Here is a 27,059-nt window from a genome sequence, read left to right on the forward strand (position 1 = left end):
CTTATTTTATACCTCACCAAATTAATTACATTTCGTTTAGTCGATATTTCTTATTTTTCTACCAAAAAAACAAAAACCTATATATCATACTTATGCATTGATTACCTTATATATATATGATATATATTTTTGAAAACTACCCTATCCTTTTTTTTTTGTCTTCTAAACTATATCTTTTTCTTTTTTTTTTTTGTGAAAATTTTTTAAAATTTTTCTAAAACAATTTTTCAAATAAAATAAAAGTAAAAATTATTTGAAACATATAAATTATTAAAAACAAAACAATAATCTAAAAAAACTAAAACATAGTTGTTTTTTTATATTTAAATAAACGTGTTTACCAAATTATCATCTTAGTTCTTTTTTTATGTACATGATAACAAACACCTGAATGTGATTTCACAAACACAAAAAAAAAAAAAAAAAAGTATGAAAGAATGGAGGATATTTTGGGGGCTTGAGGCAAAATGCCTTTTTCCCCATGGTTCCAACAAGTTGATAATCTGAGGTTAAAAAAAACTTTGATCTTTTATATTTTTTTGTAATAATGTAGTTTAATGGATTCAACTAATGACCATAATCATCATATCCGGGACAAGAAGGTGGAGTTATTAAACAAGGATCAAAAAAACATTTCGAATACATAAACAGAGGATATAAAGGCGTTAAATGCCCAATAAGCAAAATTGGGATCAAGATAGCACTTTTATCTTGTAACTAAGCCCATACATTTCCGAACCAGCGTCTCTCAGTTTCTTCTTTCTCGTCTTCGTAGCTGCGACGACGGAGTTTTTTTCTTACTAGCGAAGAGAGAGAGAGAGAGTCGCCGTTCACCGTTCCTTTCTCCGATCTTCTTCTCCTTCCAGGTATATTGATTCTCTTTACTATCTTCATCTCCAATTATATGTGAATTTTGGTTTCCTCGCTTCGAATTTTTGATCCTTGATGTAAGATTCTAGGGTTTTTTTTTTTTTTTTTTTCGAATCCTTGCTCTGTAGAAATTTTTATCCAGAATCGTTCTAAATCGATTTCGATGAATCACTCGTTCGAATTCGTATGGATCGATTTGGTTTGTATCGTATCTACGACGATGAGAATATCTTCGAATCTGGATTTAAGTCTTCATAAACATTATTGTGTATTTTGTAGCAATGTTGGACTCATACTTTAGCTTATAGGCACGCTTGTATTGCTTAAGCTTTAAATAATCTAGAACTTGTACAGAAAGAGTCAACTTATGTTGCTGTGGTAGTTAGCTAGAGTTTAGTCGAATTGAAGATCTTGGCAAAATTATAAGCAAGCTTTGTTGTGAAATTGATGTGTTTCTTGATATGGATTTCATCTTCCAGGTTTTTGCAAACTTGGTAGAGTATGGGTGACTTTTCGATTCAGATCAGTTCAAAGCTGATCAGTCAGCTAGCTGAAGGCAACGATCAACCAAAGAGGAAGGCGAAGAAAACCAAACCCAAAGTGTCACCACAGAGGAAGGTGGAACAAGAAGCGAAAACACACCACCACGATGCAGAGAAGCCGAATCCAATGTCAGAGTTACCAATGCAGCCACCGTTTTTCTTTCCCAATACCGCAACAAGCAGCAGCAAGCGCGGAGTTGGAGTTGATAAAGTCTGTTTCGAAAGAGAGTGAGAAGGTTCTTGAGAAGCTGGAGAAAGTAGAGAAGAACCTTGTTCATGAAGTGACAGAGAAAGCCAAGGAGTTGAGGGAGAAAGAGTTCAAGATCCCTGAACCGAAACCAATGCCTTGTTCTGAAGATCACGAAGCGTGGATGAAATGCTACAAAGAGAACATTGATAACCCGCTGAAATGTAGCAGTTTGGTTATGAGTTACCAGGAGTGTGTACCCGGTGCAGACAGCAAGTTAATCCTGAAGAAAAGTAGAGATAATAAGATTTTTGATTTAGGGAATACATTCTTATGTAAATTGTTGTACCATACGCCCATCTGTTATTAATGTTTGTATATGTTATAGGGAAGAGAAAAGAAATGCCATGAGAGAGAATGCTAAGGAGAAGCCAAAGCACAGAGGATAAGATTTAGGTTCGGAAACTTGGATAACAAACTCAAAGAGGGAGAATCTTTCGGTGTTATGGTCATGGTGAAGGTGAAGGACACAATAAAGGGAAGGCTTCATTGGCTGAGGTGAGGTTTCCTAATCTCCGATTTTTTTTATTCCATCTTCATCGGATTGATTCAGCTGTTGACTTGAATCAAGTTTATTGCTTGATTCTCAATTTCATAGATTTAGGTCTGATTAAGTTTGTTCCATGTCTTTGTGATTCCAACTTATTTTTCTTCTTTTGAAAGTTATGTCCTCCCAAATGAGCAAAAAGCACTTGCTCTCTGTTGTTTTGGCTTTAATTAATACATGTTTAAGATCTTAGTGAGTCATAGGTTTTATGTTTGGGTCAGATAAGATAAAGTGTATTCTAGCAAGATTCTATAGATAACATCATAACTTTTTGCCTTCAAGATGGGATCATAGGGCACGCAGCTACGTTTTTTTGAGCTTTATTGTGCAGTTTCTTTACTCTTATTTCATGTGCTATGTCAGTTTTGAATTTAAGTGGAGATGTTGTCTTTACTGGATGTTTTGATTGTTTATCATCGGATAGTCTTATGATGAGGCCTTACAGGTCTAGCATTTTATGATATTTTAAGCGTATATTTTAAGCGTCGTGGCTCATGTTTTTTTCCTTTTCGTCCATTGTTATCTAGACTCGACTCACAATATGTGAGGGACATGATGGAACCGAGACCTCCAATGGTGATGTACTTATCTTTCCTGATATGATAAGATACAGGTAAGGGTTAAAGTCATGCTGTGCTAGTTGGAGATTTCTTTGCTCTCACTTTTCAACAGTGTGGACTTGTTTTTGACAGATTCAATTAAACTAAAATGCAGAAGGTTGACTCATTTTGATGTGGAAACGTTTGTGGTAGAGGTGCTTGTGAAGGATGGTGAATGGCTGCCTGGAAATCCTAAATTGCTAAAAGGCTCATATGTCTTTGTATGTTCCCATGGATCCCGAGACCGGCGATGTGGGGTTTGTGGGCCGTCGCTGGTTAGTAGATTCAGAGAAGAACTTGAGTTTCATGGTCTTCAAGGTAAAGTGTCAGTTAGCCCATGTTCTCACATTGGTGGTCACAAATACGCTGGCAATGTTATCATCTATAGATCAAACATCAACAGGGAAGTCACAAGACACTGGTGCGTAACGAAAGATATATATTTTATTGACTGGTTTGAGGCGACATACTTCTTTCTTTCATGTGGTTTTATAATAATTTTCCAAAGTAAATCAAGAATTCATTTTGAGTGTTCTATTTAAAAATTAAGATGTTGATTGAACTTTGACGTTCTCTGTAATGTCCAAATCAATCATACCCTGATTTTGACTTGATGATAGAATCATTCTTGTGTCTAGGTATGGGTATGGGTATGTGACGCCAGAAGATGTACCTATTATCTTGGAGCAGCACATGAACAAAGGAGAGATTGTAGAACGGCTATGGAGGTAAGTACAGAGTTTCTTGGCCTGCTCGTTTTCTCGCGGTTTCCATATTACTTGGTGACAGATAGGTAGAGAGTAATACATTACCGTTGTCTGAATTTTTAGGGGTGAAATGGGTCTATCAGAAGAAGATCAGAAGAAAACACAAGAAGGGCGATTTCAGCTAAATGGTGCAGTCCATACGATACAGAGCAATGAAGAAGTGTCTCAGGAATCATCAAGTCACAGCGCCGATGTTTCCTGTTGCCAGTGGCGAGTTGCAGAACCTAACGCCGTCCCATCACCCTCCCTCAAGTGGAAGGGCAAAACCGCAGAGGAGTTAACGGAATCTGTCCCGTTTTTCCGAGAAATCGTCACAGGTACTTAATTCTTACCATAAGGAATCAATATTCGAATCTGTCTCTGTCTAAAGATATCACAAAATAATCTGGTTACCAATGACTTAAAGAAATCTCTGAGATTAGGGAAAAATCACAAAGAAACCCTGAACCCTGAACCCTGAACCCTGAACCCTGAACCCTGAACCCTGAACCCTGAACCCTGAACTCTGAACCCTGAACCCTGAACCCTGAACCCTGAACCCTGAACCCTGAACCTTGAACCCTGAACCCTGAACCCTGAACCCTGAACCCTGAACCCTGAACCCTGAACCCTGAACCCTGAACCCTGAACCCTGAACCCTGAACCCTGAACCCTGAAACCTGAACCCTGAACCCTGAACCCTGAACCCTGAACCCTGAACCCTGAACCCTGAACCCTGAACCCTGAACCGTGAACCCTGAACGCTGAACCCTGAACCCTGAACCCTGAACCCTGAACCCTGAACCCTGAACCCTGAACCCTGAACCCTGAACCCTGAACCCTGAACCCTGAACCCTGAACCCTGAACCCTGAACCCTGAACCCTGAACCCTGAACCCTGAACCCTGAACCCTGAACCCTGAACCCTGAACCCTGAACCCTGAACCCTGAACCCTGAACCCTGAACCCTGAACCCTGAACCCTGAACCCTGAACCCTGAACCCTGAACCCTGAACCCTGAACCCTGAACCCTGAACCCTGAACCCTGAACCCTGAACCCTGAACCCTGAACCCTGAACCCTGAACCCTGAACCCTGAACCCTGAACCCTGAACCCTGAACCCTGAACCCTGAACCCTGAACCCTGAACCCTGAACCCTGAACCCTGAACCCTGAACCCTGAACCCTGAACCCTGAACCCTGAACCCTGAACCCTGAACCCTGAACCCTGAACCCTGAACCCTGAACCCTGAACTCTGAACCCTGAACCCTAGAAATCTCAGTTTTTGTGACTGAAATTAGGGACAAATCCCTAAACCCTAGAAATCTTAGTTTTTGTGACTGAGATTAGGGACAAATCACAAAGAAATCTCAGTCTTTATGACTGAGATTACAAACAAATCACAAAGAAATCTTATTATGACTGAGATTACCTTGAACCCTGAACCCTGAGCCCTTAACCCTGAACCCTGAACCCCGAACCCCGAACCCTAGAAATCTCAGTTTTTGTGACTGAGATTAGGGACAAATCACAAAGAAATTTCAGTCTTTGTGACTGAGATTAGGGATAAATCACAAAGAAATTTCAGTCTTTGTGACTGAGATTAGGAATAAATCACAAAGAATTCTCAGTCTTTGTGACTGAGACTAGGGACAAATCACAAAGAATTCTCAGTCTTTGTGACTGAGATTAGAGACATATCACAAAGAAATTCCAGTCTTTGTGATTGAGACTAGGGACAAATCACAAAGAAATTTCAGTCTTTGTGACTGAGATTAGGGACAAATCACAAAGAAATCTCAGTTTTTGTGACTGAGATTAGGGACAAATCACAAAGAAACCCTGAACCTTGAACCATGAATCCTGAACCCTGAACCCTGAACCCTGAACTCTGAACCCCGAACTCCGATCCCCAACTCACGAACCCCGAACCCCTAACCCCGAACCCCGAACCCCGAACCCAGAAATCACAAAAAAATTTCAGTCTTTGTGACTGAGATTAGGGACAAATCACAAAGAAATCTCAGTCTTTGTGACTGAGATTAGGGACAAATCACAAAAAAATCTCAGTCTTTGTGACTGAGATTAGGAACAAATCACAAAAAAATCTTAGTCATTGTGACTGAGATTAGCGACAAATCACAAATCACTAAGAAATCTTAGTCTTTGTGACTGAGTTTAGGGACAAGTCACAAATCACAAATCACTAAGAAATCTCAGTCTTTGTGACTGAGATTAGGGATAAATCACAAAGAAATCTCAGTCTTTGTTACTGAGACTAGGGACAAATCACAAAGAAATCTCAGTTTTTGTGACTGAGACTAGGGACAAATCACAAAAAAATTTCAGTCTTTGTGACTGAGATTAGGGACAAATGACAAAGAAATCTCAGTCTTTGTGACTGAGATTAGGGACAAATCATAAAGAAATCTCAGTCTTTGTGACTGAGACTAGGGACAAATCACAAAAAAATCTCAGTCTTTGTGACTGAGACTAGGGACAAATCACAATTAAACTCAGTCTTTGTGACTGAGACTATGGACACATCACAAAGAAGTCTCAGTCTTTGTGACTGAGACTAGGGACAAATCACAAAAAAATCTCAGTCTTTGTGACTGAGATTGAGGAGAAATCACACAGAAGTCTCAGTCTTTGTGACTAAGACTAGGGACAAATCACAAAGAAATCTCAGTCTTTATGACTGAGATTAGGGACAAATCACAAAGAAATCTCAGTCTTTGTGACTGAGATTAGGGACAAATCACAAAGAAGTCTCAGTCTTTGTGACTGAGATTAGGGACAAATCACAAAGAAGTCTCAGTCTTTGTGACTGAGACTAGGGATAAATCACAAAAAATCTCAGTCTTTGTGACTGAGATTAGGGACAAATCACAAAGAAACCTTGAACCCTGAATCCTGAACCCTGAACCCTGAATCCTGAACCTTGAACCCTGAATCCTGAACCATGAACCCTGAACCCTGAACCCTGAACCCTGAACCCTGAACCGTGAATCCTGAACCCTGAACCCTGAACCCTGAACCCTGAACCCTGAACCCTGAACCCCGAACTCCGATCCCAACCCACAAACCCTGAACCCCTAACCCAGAAATCACAATGAAATCTCAGTCTTTGTGACTGAGACTAGGGACAAATCACAAAGAAGTCTCAGTCTTCGTGACTGAGACTATGGACAAATCACAAAGAAATCTCGGTCTTTGTGACTGAGATTAGGGACAAATCACAGAGAAATCTCGGTCTTTGTGACTGAGACTAGGGACAAATCACAGAGAAATCTCGGTCTTTGTGACTGAGACTAGAGACAAATCACAAAGAAATCTCAGTCTTTGTGACTGATATTAGAGACAAATCACAAAGAAATCTCAGTCTTTGTGACTGAGATTAGGGACAAATCACAAAAAAAATTTCAGTCTTTGTGACTGAGATTAGAGACAAACCACAAAGAAGTCTTAGTCTTTGTGACTGAGACTAGGGACAAATCACAAAAAAATTTCAGTCTTTGTGACTGAGATTGAGGACAAATGACAAAGAAATCTCAGTCTTTGTGACTGAGATTTGGGACAAATCACAAAGAAATCTCAGTCTTTGTGATTGAGACTAGGGACAAATCACAAAAAATTTCAGTCTTTGTGACTGAGACTAGGGACAAATGACAAAGAAATCTTAGTCTTTGTGACTGAGATTAGGGACAAATCACAAAGAAATCTCAGTCTTTGTGACTGAGACTAGGGACAAATCACAAAGAAATCTCGGTCTTTGTGACTGAGATTAGGGACAAATCACAGAGAAATCTCGGTCTTTGTGACTCAGACTAGAGACAAATCACAGAGAAATCTCAGTCTTTGTGACTGAGACTAGAGACAAATCACAAAGAAATCTCAGTCTTTGTGACTGAGATTAGAGACAAATCACAAAGAAATCTCAGTCTTTGTGACTGAGACTAGGGACAAATCACAAAAAAAATCTCAGTCTTTGTGACTGAGATTAGAGACAAACCACAAAGAAGTCTCAGTCTTTGTGACTGAGACTAGGGACAAATCACAAAAAAATTTCAGTCTTTGTGAATGAGATTTGGGACAAATGACAAAGAAATCTCAGTCTTTGTGACTGAGATTAGGGACAAATCACAAAGAAATCTCAGTCTTTATGACTGAGATTGGGCACAAATCACAAAGAAATCTCAGTCTTTGTGACTGAGACTGGGGACAAATCACAAAGAAGTCTCAGTCTTTGTGACTGAGACTAGGAACAAATCACAAAGAAATCTCAGTCTTTGTAACTGAGACTAGGGACAAATCACAAAAAAACTCAGTCTTTGTGACTGAGACTATGGACAAATCACAAAAAACTCTCTGTCTTTGTGACTGAGACTAGGGACAAATAAAAAAAAATCTCAGTCTTTGTGACTGAGAATAGAGACAAATCACAAAGAAATCTCAGTCTTTGTGACTGAGACTAGGGACAAATGACAAAGAAATCTCAGTCTTTGTGACTGAGATTAGGGACAAATCACAAAGAAATCTCAGTCTTTGTGACTGAGACTAGGGACAAATCACAAAAAAACTCAGTCTTTGTGACTGAGACTATGGACAAATCACAAAGAAGTCTCAGTCTTTGTGACTGAGACTAGGGACAAATCACAAAGAAACCCTGAACCCTAAATCCTGAACCCTGAACCCTGAACCTTGAACCCTGAATCCTGAACCATGAACCCTGAACCCTGAACCCTGAACCCTGAACCCTGAACCCTGAACCCTGAACCCCTAACCCAGAAATCACAATGAAATCTCAGTCTTTGTGACTGAGACTAGGGACAAATCACAAAGAAATCTCAGTCTTTGTGACTGAGACTAGGGATAAATCACAAAAAATCTCAGTCTTTGTGACTGAGATTAGGGACAAATCACAAAGAAATCTCAGTCTTTGTGACTGAGATTAGGGACAAATCACAAAGAAGTCTCAGTCTTTGTGACTGAGACTAGGGATAAATACAAAAAAATCTCAGTCTTTGTGACTGAGATTAATGACAAATCACAAAGAAATCTCAGTCTTTGTGACTGTGATTAGGGACAAATCACAAAGAAACCCTGAACCCTGAACCCTGAATCTTGAACCTTGAACCCTGAACCCTGAACCCTGAACCCTGAACCCTGAACCCTGAACCCTGAACCCCGAACTCTGATCCTAACCCACAAACCCTGAACCCCTAACCCAGAAATCACAATGAAATCTCAGTCTTTGTGACTGAGACTAGGGACAAATCACAAAGAAGTCTCAGTCTTTGTGACTGAGACTAGGGACAAATCACAAAGAAATCTCGGTCTTTGTGACTGAGATTAGGGACAAATCACACAGAAATCTCGGTCTTTGTGACTGAGACTAGGGACAAATCACAGAAAAATCTCGGTCTTTGTGACTGAGACTAGAGACAAATCACAAAGAAATCTCAGTCTTTGTGACTGAGATTAGAGACAAATCACAAAGAAATCTCAGTCTTTGTGACTGAGACTAGGGACAAATCACAAAAAAAATTTCAGTCTTTGTGATTGAGATTAGAGACAAACCACAAAGAAGTCTCAGTCTTTGTGACTGAGACTAGGGACAAATCACAAAAAAATTTCAGTCTTTGTGACTGAGATTGGGGACAAATGACAAAGAAATCTCAGTCTTTATGACTGAGATTTGGGACAAATCACAAAGAAATCTCAGTCTTTGTGATTGAGACTAGGGACAAATCACAAAAAAATTTCAGTCTTTGTGACTGAGACTAGGGACAAATGACAAAGAAATCTCAGTCTTTGTGACTGAGATTAGGGACAAATCACAAAGAAATCTCAGTCTTTGTGACTGAGACTAGGGACAAATCACAAAAAAATCTCAGTCTTTGTGACTGAGACTAGGGACAAATCACAAAAAAACTCAGTCACAAAGACTGAGACTAGGGACAAATCACAAAGAAATCTCAGTCTTTGTGACTGAGATTAGGGACAAATCACAAAGAAATCTCAGTCTTTGTGACTGAGATTAGGGACAAATTACAAAGAAGTCTCAGTCTTTGTGACTGAGACTAGGGATAAATCACAAAAAATCTCAGTCTTTGTGACTGAGACTAGGGACAAATCACAAAGAAGTCTCAGTCTTTGTGACTGAGACTAGGGACAAATCACAAAGAAATCTCAGTCTTTGTGACTGAGACTAGGGACAAATCACAAAAAAACTCAGTCTTTGTGACTGAGACTATGGACAAATCACAAAGAAGTCTCAGTCTTTAGGACTGAGACTAGGGACAAATCACAAAGAAATCTCAGTCTTTGTGACTGAGACTAGGGACAAATCACAAAGAAATCTCAGTCTTTGTGACTGAGATTAGGGACAAATCACAAAGAAATCTCAGTCTTTGTGACTGAGATTAGGGACAAATCACAAAGAAATCTCAGTCTTTGTGACTGAGATTAGGGACAAATCACAAAGAAGTCTCAGTCTTTGTGACTGAGACTAGGGATAAATACAAAAAAATCTCAGTCTTTGTGACTGAGATTAATGACAAATCACAAAGAAATCTCAGTCTTTGTGACTGTGATTAGGGACAAATCACAAAGAAACCCTGAACCCTGAACCCTGAATCTTGAACCTTGAACCCTGAACCCTGAACCCTGAACCCTGAACCCTGAACCCTGAACCCTGAACCCTGAACCCTGAACCCCGAACTCCGATCCCAACCCACAAACTCTGAACCCCTAACCCAGAAATCACAATGAAATCTCAGTCTTTGTGACTGAGACTAGGAACAAATCACAAAGAAGTCTCAGTCTTTGTGACTGAGACTAGGGACAAATCACAAAGAAATCTCAGTCTTTGTGACTGAGATTAGGGACAAATCACAGAGAAATCTCGGTCTTTGTGACTGAGACTAGGGACAAATCACAGAGAAATCTTGGTCTTTGTGACTGAGACTAGAGACAAATCACAAAGAAATCTCAGTCTTTGTGACTGAGATTAGGGACAAATCACAAAGAAATCTCAGTCTTTGTGACTGAGATTAGAGACAAATCACAAAGAAATCTCAGTCTTTGTGACTGAGACTAGGGACAAATCACTAAAAAAATCTCAGTCTTTGTGACTGAGATTAGAGACAAACCACAAAGAAGTCTCAGTCTTTGTGACTGAGACTAGGGACAAATCACAAAAAAATTTCAGTCTTTGTGAATGAGATTTGGGACAAATGACAAAGAAATCTCAGTCTTTGTGACTGAGATTAGGGACAAATCACAAAGAAATCTCAGTCTTTATGACTGAGATTGGGCACAAATCACAAAGAAATCTCAGTCTTTGTGACTGAGACTGGGGACAAATCACAAAGAAGTCTCAGTCTTTGTGACTGAGACTAGGAACAAATCACAAAGAAATCTCAGTCTTTGTAACTGAGACTAGGGACAAATCACAAAAAAACTCAGTCTTTGTGACTGAGACTATGGACAAATCACAAAAAACTCTCAGTCTTTGTGACTGAGACTAGGGACAAATAAAAAAAAATCTCAGTCTTTGTGACTGAGAATAGAGACAAATCACAAAGAAATCTCAGTCTTTGTGACTGAGACTAGGGACAAATGACAAAGAAATCTCAGTCTTTGTGACTGAGATTAGGGACAAATCACAAAGAAATCTCAGTCTTTGTGACTGAGACTAGGGACAAATCACAAAAAAACTCAGTCTTTGTGACTGAGACTATGGACAAATCACAAAGAAGTCTCAGTCTTTGTGACTGAGACTAGGGACAAATCACAAAGAAACCCTGAACCCTAAATCCTGAACCCTGAACCCTGAACCTTGAACCCTGAATCCTGAACCATGAACCCTGAACCCTGAACCCTGAACCCTGAACCCTGAACCCCTAACCCAGAAATCACAATGAAATCTCAGTCTTTGTGACTGAGACTAGGGACAAATCACAAAGAAATCTCAGTCTTTGTGACTGAGATTAGGGACAAATCACAAAGAAATCTCAGTCTTTGTGACTGAGATTAGGGACAAATCACAAAGAAATCTCAGTCTTTGTGACTGAGATTAGGGACAAATCACAAAGAAGTCTCAGTCTTTGTGACTGAGACTAGGGATAAATACAAAAAAATCTCAGTCTTTGTGACTGAGATTAATGACAAATCACAAAGAAATCTCAGTCTTTGTGACTGTGATTAGGGACAAATCACAAAGAAACCCTGAACCCTGAACCCTGAATCTTGAACCTTGAACCCTGAACCCTGAACCCTGAACCCTGAACCCTGAACCCTGAACCCTGAACCCTGAACCCTGAACCCCGAACTCCGATCCCAACCCACAAACTCTGAACCCCTAACCCAGAAATCACAATGAAATCTCAGTCTTTGTGACTGAGACTAGGGACAAATCACAAAGAAGTCTCAGTCTTTGTGACTGAGACTAGGGACAAATCACAAAGAAATCTCAGTCTTTGTGACTGAGATTAGGGACAAATCACAGAGAAATCTCGGTCTTTGTGACTGAGACTAGGGACAAATCACAGAGAAATCTTGGTCTTTGTGACTGAGACTAGAGACAAATCACAAAGAAATCTCAGTCTTTGTGACAGAGATTAGGGACAAATCACAAAGAAATCTCAGTCTTTGTGACTGAGATTAGAGACAAATCACAAAGAAATCTCAGTCTTTGTGACTGAGACTAGGGACAAATCACTAAAAAAATCTCAGTCTTTGTGACTGAGATTAGAGACAAATCACAAAGAAATCTCAGTTTTTGTGACTGAGACTAGGGATAAATCACAAAAAATCTCAGTCTTTGTGACTGAGATTAAGGACAAATCACAAAGAAATCTCAGTCTTTGTGACTGTGATTAGGGACAAATCACAAAGAAACCCTGAACCTTGAATCCTGAACCCTGAATCCTGAACCTTGAACCCTGAACCCTGAACCCTGAACCCTGAACCCTGAACCCTGAACCCTGAACCCTGAACCCTGAACCCTGAACCCTGAACCCTGAACCCTGAACCCTGAACCCTGAACCCCGAACTCCGATCCCAACCCACAAACCCTGAACCCCTAACCCAGAAATCACAATGAAATCTCAGTCTTTGTGACTGAGACTAGGGACAAATCATAAAGAAGTCTCAGTCTTTGTGACTGAGACTAGGGACAAATCACAAAGAAATCTCAGTCTTTGTGACTGAGATTAGGGACAAATCACAGAGAAATCTCGGTCTTTGTGACTGAGACTAGGGACACATCACAGAGAAATCTCGGTCTTTGTGACTCAGACTAGAGACAAATCACAAAGAAATCTCAGTCTTTGTGACTGAGATTAGGGACAAATCACAAAGAAATCTCAGTCTTTGTGACTGAGATTAGAGAAAAATCACAAAGAAATCTCAGTCTTTGTGACTGAGACTAGGGACAAATCACAAAAAAAATCTCAGTCTTTGTGACTGAGATTAGAGACAAACCACAAAGAAGTCTCAGTCTTTGTGACTGAGACTAGGGACAAATCACAAAAAAATTTCAGTCTTTGTGAATGAGATTTGGGACAAATGACAAAGAAATCTCAGTCTTTGTGACTGAGATTAGGGACAAATCACAAAGAAATCTCAGTCTTTATGACTGAGATTGGGCACAAATCACAAAGAAATCTCAGTCTTTGTGACTGAGACTGGGGACAAATCACAAAGAAGTCTCAGTCTTTGTGACTGAGACTAGGAACAAATCACAAAGAAATCTCAGTCTTTGTAACTGAGACTAGGGACAAATCACAAAAAAACTCAGTCTTTGTGACTGAGACTATGGACAAATCACAAAAAACTCTCAGTCTTTGTGACTGAGACTAGGGACAAATAAAAAAAAATCTCAGTCTTTGTGACTGAGAATAGAGACAAATCACAAAGAAATCTCAGTCTTTGTGACTGAGACTAGGGACAAATGACAAAGAAATCTCAGTCTTTGTGACTGAGATTAGGGACAAATCACAAAGAAATCTCAGTCTTTGTGACTGAGACTAGGGACAAATCACAAAAAAACTCAGTCTTTGTGACTGATACTATGGACAAATCACAAAGAAGTCTCAGTCTTTGTGACTGAGACTAGGGACAAATCACAAAGAAACCCTGAACCCTAAATCCTGAACCCTGAACCCTGAACCTTGAACCCTGAATCCTGAACCATGAACCCTGAACCCTGAACCCTGAACCCTGAACCCTGAACCCTGAACCCCTAACCCAGAAATCACAATGAAATCTCAGTCTTTGTGACTGAGACTAGGGACAAATCACAAAGAAATCTCAGTCTTTGTGACTGAGATTAGGGACAAATCACAAAGAAATCTCAGTCTTTGTGACTGAGATTAGGGACAAATCACAAAGAAATCTCAGTCTTTGTGACTGAGATTAGGGACAAATCACAAAGAAGTCTCAGTCTTTGTGACTGAGACTAGGGATAAATACAAAAAAATCTCAGTCTTTGTGACTGAGATTAATGACAAATCACAAAGAAATCTCAGTCTTTGTGACTGTGATTAGGGACAAATCACAAAGAAACCCTGAACCCTGAACCCTGAATCTTGAACCTTGAACCCTGAACCCTGAACCCTGAACCCTGAACCCTGAACCCTGAACCCTGAACCCTGAACCCTGAACCCCGAACTCCGATCCCAACCCACAAACTCTGAACCCCTAACCCAGAAATCACAATGAAATCTCAGTCTTTGTGACTGAGACTAGGGACAAATCACAAAGAAGTCTCAGTCTTTGTGACTGAGACTAGGGACAAATCACAAAGAAATCTCAGTCTTTGTGACTGAGATTAGGGACAAATCACAGAGAAATCTCGGTCTTTGTGACTGAGACTAGGGACAAATCACAGAGAAATCTTGGTCTTTGTGACTGAGACTAGAGACAAATCACAAAGAAATCTCAGTCTTTGTGACTGAGATTAGGGACAAATCACAAAGAAATCTCAGTCTTTGTGACTGAGATTAGAGACAAATCACAAAGAAATCTCAGTCTTTGTGACTGAGACTAGGGACAAATCACTAAAAAAATCTCAGTCTTTGTGACTGAGATTAGAGACAAATCACAAAGAAATCTCAGTTTTTGTGACTGAGACTAGGGATAAATCACAAAAAATCTCAGTCTTTGTGACTGAGATTAAGGACAAATCACAAAGAAATCTCAGTCTTTGTGACTGTGATTAGGGACAAATCACAAAGAAACCCTGAACCTTGAATCCTGAACCTTGAATCCTGAACCTTGAACCCTGAACCCTGAACCCTGAACCCTGAACCCTGAACCCTGAACCCTGAACCCTGAACCCTGAACCCTGAACCCTGAACCCTGAACCCTGAACCCCGAACTCCGATCCCAACCCACAAACCCTGAACCCCTAACCCAGAAATCACAATGAAATCTCAGTCTTTGTGACTGAGACTAGGGACAAATCATAAAGAAGTCTCAGTCTTTGTGACTGAGACTAGGGACAAATCACAAAGAAATCTCAGTCTTTGTGACTGAGATTAGGGACAAATCACAGAGAAATCTCGGTCTTTGTGACTGAGACTAGGGACAAATCACAGAGAAATCTCGGTCTTTGTGACTCAGACTAGAGACAAATCACAAAGAAATCTCAGTCTTTGTGACTGAGATTAGGGACAAATCACAAAGAAATCTCAGTCTTTGTGACTGAGATTAGAGAAAAATCACAAAGAAATCTCAGTCTTTGTGACTGAGACTAGGGACAAATCACAAAAAAAATCTCAGTCTTTGCGACTGAGATTAGAGACAAACCACAAAGAAGTCTCAGTCTTTGTGACTGAGACTAGGGACAAATCACAAAAAAATTTCAGTCTTTGTGAATGAGATTTGGGACAAATGACAAAGAAATCTCAGTCTTTGTGACTGAGATTAGGGACAAATCACAAAGAAATCTCAGTCTTTATGACTGAGATTGGGCACAAATCACAAAGAAATCTCAGTCTTTGTGACTGAGACTGGGGACAAATCACAAAGAAGTCTCAGTCTTTGTGACTGAGACTAGGAACAAATCACAAAGAAATCTCAGTCTTTGTAACTGAGACTAGGGACAAATCACAAAAAAACTCAGTCTTTGTGACTGAGACTATGGACAAATCACAAAAAACTCTCAGTCTTTGTGACTGAGACTAGGGACAAATAAAAAAAAATCTCAGTCTTTGTGACTGAGAATAGAGACAAATCACAAAGAAATCTCAGTCTTTGTGACTGAGACTAGGGACAAATGACAAAGAAATCTCAGTCTTTGTGACTGAGATTAGGGACAAATCACAAAGAAATCTCAGTCTTTGTGACTGAGACTAGGGACAAATCACAAAAAAACTCAGTCTTTGTGACTGAGACTATGGACAAATCACAAAGAAGTCTCAGTCTTTGTGACTGAGACTAGGGACAAATCACAAAGAAACCCTGAACCCTAAATCCTGAACCCTGAACCCTGAACCTTGAACCCTGAATCCTGAACCATGAACCCTGAACCCTGAACCCTGAACCCTGAACCCTGAACCCTGAACCCCTAACCCAGAAATCACAATGAAATCTCAGTCTTTGTGACTGAGACTAGGGACAAATCACAAAGAAATTTCAGTCTTTGTGACTGAGATTAGGGACAAATAACAAAGAAATCTCAGTCTTTGTGACTGAGATTAGGGACAAATCACAAAGAAATCTCAGTCTTTGTGACTGAGATTAGGGACAAATCACAAAGAAGTCTCAGTCTTTGTGACTGAGACTAGGGATAAATACAAAAAAATCTCAGTCTTTGTGACTGAGATTAATGACAAATCACAAAGAAATCTCAGTCTTTGTGACTGTGATTAGGGACAAATCACAAAGAAACCCTGAACCCTGAACCCTGAATCTTGAACCTTGAACCCTGAACCCTGAACCCTGAACCCTGAACCCTGAACCCTGAACCCTGAACCCTGAACCCTGAACCCCGAACTCCGATCCCAACCCACAAACTCTGAACCCCTAACCCAGAAATCACAATGAAATCTCAGTCTTTGTGACTGAGTCTAGGGACAAATCACAAAGAAGTCTCAGTCTTTGTGACTGAGACTAGGGACAAATCACAAAGAAATCTCAGTCTTTGTGACTGAGATTAGGGACAAATCACAGAGAAATCTCGGTCTTTGTGACTGAGACTAGGGACAAATCACAGAGAAATCTTGGTCTTTGTGACTGAGACTAGAGACAAATCACAAAGAAATCTCAGTCTTTGTGACTGAGATTAGGGACAAATCACAAAGAAATCTCAGTCTTTGTGACTGAGATTAGAGACAAATCACAAAGAAATCTCAGTCTTTGTGACTGAGACTAGGGACAAATCACTAAAAAAATCTCAGTCTTTGTGACTGAGATTAGAGACAAACCACAAAGAAGTCTCAGTCTTTGTGACTGAGATTGGGCACAAATCACAAAGAAATCTCAGTCTTTGTGACTGAGACTGGGGACAAATCACAAAGAAGTCTCAGTCTTTGTGACTGAGACTAGGGACAAATCACAAAGAAATCTCAGTCTTTGTGACTGAGACTAGGGACAAATCACAAAAAAACTCAGTGTTTGTGACTGAGACTATGGACAAATCACAAAAAGTCTCAGTCTTTGTGACTGAGACTAGGGACAAATAAAAAAAAATCTCAGTCTTTGTGACTGAGAATAGGGACAAATCACAAAAAAATCTCAGTCTTTGTGACTGAGATTGAGGAGAAACCACACAGAAGTCTCTGTATTTGTGACTGAGACTAGGACAAATCACAAAGAAATCTCAGTCTTTGTGACTGAGATTAGGGACAAATCACAAAGAAATCTTAGTCTTTGTGACTGAGATTAGGGATAAATCACAAAGAAAATCACAAAAAATCTCAGTCTTTGTGACTGAGATTAAGGACAAATCACAAAGAAATCTCAGTCTTTGTGACTGAGATTAGGGACAAATCACAAAGAAACCCTGAACCCTGAATCCTGAACCCTGAACCCTGAACCTTGAACCCTGAATCCTGAACCCTGAACCCTGAACCCTGAACCCTGAACCCTGAACCTTGAATCCTGAACCCTGAACCCTGAATCCTGAACCCCAAACTCCGATCCCAACCCACAAACCCTGAACCCCTAACCCAGAAATCACAATGAAATCTCAGTCTTTGTGACTGAGACTAGGGACAAATCACAAAGAAATTTCAGTCTTTGTGACTGCGATTAGGGACAAATCACAAAAAAATCTCAGTCTTTGTGACTGAGACTAGGGACAAATCACAAAGAAATCTCAGTCTTTGTGACTGAGACTAGGGACAAATCACAAAAAAACTCAGTCTTTGTGACTGAGACTATGGACAAATCACAAAGAAGTCTCAGTCTTTGTGACTGAGACGAGGGACAAATCAAAAAAAATCTCAGTCACACGAGAAATCACACAGATGTCTCAGTCTTTGTGACTGAGACTAGGGACAAATCACAAAGAAATCTCAGTTTTTGTGACTGAGATTAGGGACAAATCACAAAGAAATCTCAGTCTTTGTGACTGAGATTAGGGACAAATCACAAAGAAGTCTCAGTCTTTGTGACTGAAACTAGGGATAAATCACAAAAAATCTCAGTCTTTGTGACTGAGATTAAGGACAAATCACAAAGAAATCTCAGTCTTTGTGACTGAGATTAGGGACAAATCACAAAGAAACCCTGAACCCCGAATCCTGAACCTTGAACCCTGAATCCTGAACCATGAACCATGAACCCTGAACCCTGAACCCTGAACCCTGAACCCTGAACCCTGAACCCTGAACCCTGAACCCTGAACCCTGAACCCTGAACCCTGAAGCCTGAACCCTGACCCCTGAACCCTGAACCCTGAACCCTGAACCCTGAACCCTGAACCCTGAACCCTGAACCCTGAACCCTGAACCCACAAACCCTGAACCCCTAACCCATAAATCACAATGAAATCTCAGTCTTTGTGACTGAGACTAGGGACAAATCATAAAGAACTCTCAGTCTTTGTGACTGAGATTAGGGACAAATCACAAAGAAATCCCAGTCTTTGAGACTGAGATTAGGGACAAATCACAAAGAAGTCTCGGTCTTTGTGACTGAGACTAGGGACAAATCACAGAGAAATCTCGGTCTTTGTGACTGAGACTAGGGACAAATCACAAAGAAATCTCAGTCTTTATGACTGAGACTATGGACAAATCACAAAGAAATCTCAGTCTATGTGAGTGAGACTAGGGACAAATCACAGAGAAATCTCGGTCTTTGTGACTGAGACTAGGGACAAATCACAAAGAAATCTCAGTCTTTATGACTGAGACTATGGACAAATCACAAAGAAGTCTCAGTCTTTGTGACTGAGACTAGGGACAAATCACAAAGAAATCTCAGTCTTTGTGACTGAGACTAGGGACAAATCACAAAAAAACTCAGTCTTTGTGACTGAGACTATGGACAAATCACAAAGAAGTCTCAGTCTTTGTAACTGAGACGAGGGACAAATCAAAAAAAATCTTAGTCACACGAGAAATCACACAGATGTCTCAGTCTTTGTGACTGAGACTAGGGACAAATCACAAAGAAATCTCAGTTTTTGTGACTGAGATTAGGGACAAATCACAAAGAAATCTCAGTCTTTGTGACTGAGATTAGGGACAAATCACAAAGAAGTCTCAGTCTTTGTGACTGAGACTAGGGATAAATCACAAAAAATCTCAGTCTTTGTGACTGAGATTAAGGACAAATCACAAAGAAATCTCAGTCTTTGTGACTGAGATTAGGGACAAATCACAAAGAAATCTTAGCCTTTGTGACTGAGATTAGGGATAAATCACAAAGAAAATCACAAAAAATCTCAGTCTTTGTGACTGAGATTAAGGACAAATCACAAAGAAATCTCAGTCTTTGTGACTGAGATTAGGGACAAATCACAAAGAAACCCTGAACCCTGAATCCTGAACCCTGAACCCTGAACCTTGAACCCTGAATCCTGAACCCTGAACCCTGAACCCTGAACCCTGAACCTTGAATCCTGAACCCTGAACCCTGAATCCTGAACCCCAAACTCCGATCCCAACCCACAAACCCTGAACCCCTAACCCAGAAATCACAATGAAATCTCAGTCTTTGTGACTGAGACTAGGGACAAATCACAAAGAAATTTCAGTCTTTGTGACTGCGATTAGGGACAAATCACAAAAAAATCTCAGTCTTTGTGACTGAGACTAGGGACAAATCACAAGGAAATCTCAGTCTTTGTGACTGAGACTAGGGACAAATCACAAAAAAACTCAGTCTTTGTGACTGAGACTATGGACAAATCACAAAGAAGTCTCAGTCTTTGTGACTGAGACGAGGGACAAATCAAAAAAAATCTCAGTCACACGAGAAATCACACAGATGTCTCAGTCTTTGTGACTGAGACTAGGGACAAATCACAAAGAAATCTCAGTTTTTGTGACTGAGATTAGGGACAAATCACAAAGAAATCTCAGTCTTTGTGACTGAGATTAGGGACAAATCACAAAGAAGTCTCAGTCTTTGTGACTGAAACTAGGGATAAATCACAAAAAATCTCAGTCTTTGTGACTGAGATTAAGGACAAATCACAAAGAAATCTCAGTCTTTGTGACTGAGATTAGGGACAAATCACAAAGAAACCCTGAACCCCGAATCCTGAACCTTGAACCCTGAATCCTGAACCATGAACCATGAACCCTGAACCCTGAACCCTGAACCCTGAACCCTGAACCCTGAACCCTGAACCCTGAACCCTGAACCCTAAACCCTGAACCCTGAACCCTGAACCCTGAACCCTGAACCCTGAACCCTGAACCCTGAACCCTGAACCCTGAACCCTGAACCCCGAACTCTGATCCCAACCCACAAACCCTGAACCCCTAACCCATAAATCACAATGAAATCTCAGTCTTTGTGACTGAGACTAGGGACAAATCATAAAGAACTCTCAGTCTTTGTGACTGAGATTAGGGACAAATCACAAAGAAATCCCAGTCTTTGTGACTGAGATTAGGGACAAATCACAAAGAAGTCTCGGTCTTTGTGACTGAGACTAGGGACAAATCACAGAGAAATCTCGGTCTTTGTGACTGAGACTAGGGACAAATCACAAAGAAATCTCAGTCTTTATGACTGAGACTATGGACAAATCACAAAGAAATCTCAGTCTATGTGACTGAGACTAGGGACAAATCACAGAGAAATCTCGGTCTTTGTGACTGAGACTAGGGACAAATCACAAAGAAATCTCAGTCTTTATGACTGAGACTATGGACAAATCACAAAGAAGTCTCAGTCTTTGTGACTGAGACTAGGGACAAATCACAAAGAAATCTCAGTCTTTGTGACTGAGACTAGGGACAAATCACAAAAAAACTCAGTCTTTGTGACTGAGACTATGGACAAATCACAAAGAAGTCTCAGTCTTTGTAACTGAGACGAGGGACATATCAAAAAAAATCTTAGTCACACGAGAAATCACACAGATGTCTCAGTCTTTGTGACTGAGACTAGGGACAAATCACAAAGAAATCTCAGTTTTTGTCACTGAGATTAGGGACAAATCACAAAGAAATCTCAGTCTTTGTGACTGAGATTAGGGACAAATCACAAAGAAGTCTCAGTCTTTGTGACTGAGACTAGGGATAAATCACAAAAAATCTCAGTCTTTGTGACTGAGATTAAGGACAAATCACAAAGAAATCTCAGTCTTTGTGACTGAGATTAGGGACAAATCACAAAGAAATCTTAGTCTTTGTGACTGAGATTAGGGATAAATCACAAAGAAAATCACAAAAAATCTCAGTCTTTGTGACTGAGATTAAGGACAAATCACAAAGAAATCTCAGTCTTTGTGACTGAGATTAGGGACAAATCACAAAGAAACCCTGAACCCTGAATCCTGAACCCTGAACCCTGAACCTTGAACCCTGAATCCTGAACCCTGAACCCTGAACCCTGAACCCTGAACCCTGAACCTTGAATCCTGAACCCTGAACCCTGAATCCTGAACCCCAAACTCCGATCCCAACCCACAAACCCTGAACCCCTAACCCAGAAATCACAATGAAATCTCAGTCTTTGTGACTGAGACTAGGGACAAATCACAAAGAAATTTCAGTCTTTGTGACTGCGATTAGGGACAAATCACAAAAAAATCTCAGTCTTTGTGACTGAGACTAGGGACAAATCACAAAGAAATCTCAGTCTTTGTGACTGAGACTAGGGACAAATCACAAAAAAACTCAGTCTTTGTGACTGAGACTATGGACAAATCACAAAGAAGTCTCAGTCTTTGTGACTGAGACGAGGGACAAATCAAAAAAAATCTCAGTCACACGAGAAATCACACAGATGTCTCAGTCTTTGTGACTGAGACTAGGGACAAATCACAAAGAAATCTCAGTTTTTGTGACTGAGATTAGGGACAAATCACAAAGAAATCTCAGTCTTTGTGACTGAGATTAGGGACAAATCACAAAGAAGTCTCAGTCTTTGTGACTGAAACTAGGGATAAATCACAAAAAATCTCAGTCTTTGTGACTGAGATTAAGGACAAATCACAAAGAAATCTCAGTCTTTGTGACTGAGATTAGGGACAAATCACAAAGAAACCCTGAACCCCGAATCCTGAACCTTGAACCCTGAATCCTGAACCATGAACCATGAACCCTGAACCCTGAACCCTGAACCCTGAACCCTGAACCCCGAATCCTGAACCTTGAACCCTGAATCCTGAACCATGAACCATGAACCCTGAACCCTGAACCCTGAACCCTGAACCCTGAACCCTGAACCCTGAACCCTGAACCCTGAACCCTGACCCTGAACCCTGAACCCTGAACCCTGAACCCTGAACCCTGAACCCCGAACTCCGATCCCAACCCACAAACCCTGAACCCCTAACCCAGAAATCACAATGAAATCTCAGTCTTTGTGACTGAGACTAGGGACAAATCATAAAGAAGTCTCAGTCTTTGTGATTGAGATTAGGGACAAATCACAAAGAAATCTCAGTCTTTGTGACTGAGATTAGGGACAAATCACAAAGAAGTCTCGGTCTTTGTGACTGAGACTAGGGACAAATCACAGAGAAATCTCGGTCTTTGTGACTGAGACTAGGGACAAATCACAAAGAAATCTCAGTCTTTATGACTGAGACTATGGACAAATCACAAAGAAATCTCAGTCTATGTGACTGAGACTAGGGACAAATCACAAAGAAATCTCAGTCTTTGTGACTGAGACTAGGGAGAAATCACAAAAAAAATCTCAGTCTTTGTGACTGAGATTAGAGACAAACCACAAAGAAGTCTCAGTCTTTGTGACTGAGACTAGGGACAAATCACAAAGAAATCTCAGTCTTTGTGACTGAGACTAGGGAGAAATCACAAAAAAAATCTCAGTCTTTGTGACTGAGATTAGAGACAAACCACAAAGAAGTCTCAGTCTTTGTGACTGAGATTTGGGACAAATGACAAAGAAATCTCAGTCTTTGTGACTGAGACAAGGGACAAATCACAAAGAAATCTCAGTCTTTGTGACTGAGATTGGGGACAAATCACAAAGAAATCTCAGTCTTTGTGACTGAGACTAGGGACAAATCACAAAGAAGTCTCAATCTTTGTGACTGAGACTAGGGACAAATCACAAAGAAATCTCAGTCTTTATGACTGAAATTAGGGACAAATCACAAAAACACTCAGTCTTTGTGACTGAGATTAGGGACAAATCACAAAGAAGTCTCAGTCTTTGTGAGTGAGACTAGGGATAAATCACAAAAAATCTCAGTCTTTGTGACTGAGATTAAGGACAAATCACAAAAAAATCTCAGTCTTTGTGACTGAGATTGACGAGAAATCACACAGAAGTCTCAGTCAGAGACTAGGGACAAATCAAAAAGAAATCTCAGTCTTTGTGACTGAGATTAGAAACAAATCACGAAGAAATTTCAGTCTTTGTGACTGAGATTAGGGATAAATCACAAAGAAATCTCAGTCTTTGTGACTGAGATTAGGGACAAATCACAAAGAAATCTCAATCTTTGTGACAGAGACTAGGGACAAATGACAGAGAAATCTCAGTCTTTGTGACTGAAACTAGAGACAAATCACAAAAAAATCACAGTTTTTGTGACTGAGATTAGGGACAAAAGACAAAGAAATCTCCGTCTCTGTGACTGAGACTAGGGACAAATCACCAAGAAATCTCAGTCTTTGTGACTGAGATTAGGGACAAATCACAAAGAAATCTTAGTTTTTGTGACTACGATTAGGGACAAATCACCAAGAAATCTCAGTCTTTGTGACTACGATTAGGGATAAATCACAAAGAAATCTTAGTTTTTGTGACTGAGATTAGGGACTAATCACAAAGAAATCTCTGTCTTTGTGACTGAGATTAGGACAAATCACAAAAAAATCTTAGTCTTTTTGATGACTGAGACTATGGACAAATCACAAAGACATCTCAGTCTTTGTGACTGAGACTAGGGACAAATCACAAATCATAAAGAAATCTCAATCTTTGTGACTGAGATTAGGGACAAATCACAAAGAAATCTCAGTCTTTGTGACTTTGATTAGGGACAAATCACAAAGAAATCTCAGTCTTTGTGATTGAGATTAGGGACAAATCACAAAGAAATCTCAGTCTTTGTGACTGAGATTAGGAATAAACCACAAAGAAATTTAAGTCTTTGTGACTGGGTTTAGGGACAAATCACAAAGAATTCTCAGTCTTTGTGACTGAGATTAGGGAAAAATCACAGAGAAATCTTAGTCTTTGTGACTGAGATTAGGGACAAATCACAAATAAATCTCAGTCTTTGTGACTAGGATTAGGGGAAATCACAAAAAAATCTCAGTCTTTGTGACTGGGTTTTGGGTCAAATCACAAAGATAGGGACAAATCACAAAAAAATTTCAGTCTTTGTGACTGAGATTAGGGACAAATTACAAAGAAACCTTGATCCCTGAACCCTGAACCCTGAACACTGAACCCTGAACCCTGAACCCTGAACCCCGAACCCCGAACCCCGATCCCCAACCCACGAACCCCGAACCCCGAACCCCGAACCCAGAAATCGTAAAGAAATTTCAGTCTCTGTGACTGAGACTAGGGACAAATCACAAAAAAATCTCAGTCTTTGTAACTGAGATTAGGGACAAATCACAAAGAAATCTCAGTCTTTGTGACCGAGATTAGGGACAAATCACAAAGAAATCTCATTCTTTGTGACTGAGATTAGGGACAAATCACAAATCACAAAGAAATCTCAGTCTTTGTGACTGAGATTAGGGACAAATCACAAGAAATCTCAATCTTTGTGACAGAGACTAGGGACAAATGACAAAGAAATCTCAGTCTTTGTGACTGAAACTAGGGACAAATCACAAAAAAATCACAGTTTTTGTGACTGAGATTAGGGACAAATCACAAAGAAATCTCAGTCTTTGTGACTGAGACTAGGGACAAATCACAAAGAAATCTCAGTCTTTGTGACTGAGATTAGGGACAAATCACAAAGAAATTTCCGTCTTTTTGACTACGATTAGGGACAAATCAAAAAGAAATCTTAGTTTTTGTGACTAAGATTAGGGACTAATCACAAAGAAATCTCTGTCTTTGTGACTGAGATTAGGACAAATCACAAAGAAATCTTAGTCTTTTTGATGACTGAGACTATGGACAAATCACAAAGAAATCTCAGTCTTTGTGACTGAGACTAGGGACAAATCATAAATCATAAAGAAATCTCAGTCTTTGTGACTAAGATTAGGGACAAATCACAAAGAAATCTCAGTCTTTGTGACTTTGATTAGGGACAAATCACAAAGAAATTTCAGTCTTTGTGACTGAGATTAGGGACAAATCACAAAGAAATCTCAGTCTTTGTGACTGAGATTAGGAATAAATCACAAAGAAATTTCAGTCTTTGTGACTGAGTTTAGGGACAAATCCCAAAGAATTCTCAGTCTTTGTGACTGAGATTAGGGAAAAATCACAAAAAAATCTTAGTATTTGTGACTGAGACTAGGAACAAATCACAAAGAAATTTCAGTCTTTGTGACTGAGATTAGGGATAAATCACAAAGAAATCCCAGTCTTTGTGACTGAGACTAGGGACAAATCACAAAGAAGTTTCAGTCTTAGTGACTGAGACTAGGGACAAATCACAAAAAAATCTCAGTCTTTGTGACTGAGATTAGGGACAAATCACAAAGAAGTCTCAGTCTTTGTGACTGAGATTAGGGACAAATTACAAAGAAGTCTCAGTCTTTGTGACTGAGACTAGGGACAAATCACAAAGAAGTCTCAGTCTTTGTGACTGAGACTAGGGACAAATCACAAAAAAAATCTCAGTCTTTGTGACTGAGACTAGGAACAAATCACAAAGAAATTTCAGTCTTTGTGACTGAGATTAGGGATAAATCACAAAGAAATCCCAGTCTTTGTGACTGAGACTAGGGACAAATCACAAAGAAGTTTCAGTCTTAGTGACAGAGACTAGGGACAAATCACAAAAAAATCTCAGTCTTTGTGACTGAGACTAGGAACAAATCACAAAGAAATCTCAGTCTTTGTGACTGAGACTAGAGACAAATCACAAAGAAATCTCAGTCTTTGTGACTGAAACTAGGGACAAATCACAAAGAAATCTCAGTCTTTGTGACTTAGATTAGGGACAAATCACAAAGAAATCTCAGTCTTTGTGACTGAGTTTAGGGACAAATCACAAATAAATCTTAGTCTTTGTGACTGAGACTAGGGACAAATCACAAAAAAAATCTCAGTCTTTGTGACTGAGATTAGGGACAAATCACAAAGAAATCTCAGTCTTTGTGACTGAGAAAAGGGACAAATCACAAAGAAATCTCAGTCTTTGTAACTGAGATTAGGGACAAATCACAAAGAAATCTCAGTCTTTGTGACTGAGATTAGGGACAAATCACAAAGAAACCCTGAATCCTAAACCCTGAACCCTGAACCCTGAACCCTGAACCCTGAACCCTGAACCCTGAACTCCGAACCCCGAACCCCGAACCCCGAACCCCGAACCTCGAACCCTGAACCCTGAACCCCGTACCCCGATCCCTAACCCCCGAACCCCGAACCCCGAACCCCGAACCTAGAAATCATAAAGAAATCTCAGTCTTTTTGACTGAGACTAGAGACAAATCACAAATCACAAAGAAATCTCAGTCAAAGATAGAGATTAGGGGCAAATCACAAAAAAATCTCAGTCTTTGTGACTGAGATTAGGGACAAATCACAAAGAAATCTCTGTCTTTGTGACTGAGACTAGGGACAAATCATAGAGAAATCTCAGTCTTTGTGACTGAGATTAAGGACAAATCATAGAGAAATCTCAGTCTTTGTGACCGAGACTAGGGACAAATCACAAAAAAATCTCAGTCTTTGTGACAGGGATTAG

General features: G+C 40.0%; 1 protein-coding gene and 1 pseudogene across 2 annotated transcripts; both read left to right on the plus strand.

The window, feature by feature from the left end:
- The first annotated feature begins 734 nt into the window (after positions 1-734).
- LOC147919834 (uncharacterized) lies at positions 735-2,002 on the plus strand (annotated as a pseudogene). The gene is made up of 2 exons (XR_015592067.1): positions 735-866; positions 1,350-2,002. The product of XR_015592067.1 is annotated as an uncharacterized LOC147919834 (transcript).
- A 14-nt stretch (positions 2,003-2,016) lies between these two features.
- LOC104789301 (altered inheritance of mitochondria protein 32-like) lies at positions 2,017-7,960 on the plus strand. The gene is made up of 5 exons (XM_087503373.1): positions 2,017-2,157; positions 2,734-2,819; positions 2,921-3,226; positions 3,444-3,533; positions 3,636-7,960. Exons 2-5 carry the CDS (start codon positions 2,806-2,808, stop codon positions 3,895-3,897), a joined length of 672 nt encoding a protein of 223 aa, XP_087359499.1. The 5' UTR covers positions 2,017-2,157; positions 2,734-2,805; the 3' UTR covers positions 3,898-7,960.
- The last annotated feature ends 19,099 nt before the right edge of the window (positions 7,961-27,059 follow it).

This window comes from Camelina sativa, chromosome 20 (assembly GCF_030686135.1).
Source record: "Camelina sativa cultivar CO46 ecotype springtype chromosome 20, ASM3068613v1".
NCBI lineage: Eukaryota > Viridiplantae > Streptophyta > Magnoliopsida > Brassicales > Brassicaceae > Camelina > Camelina sativa.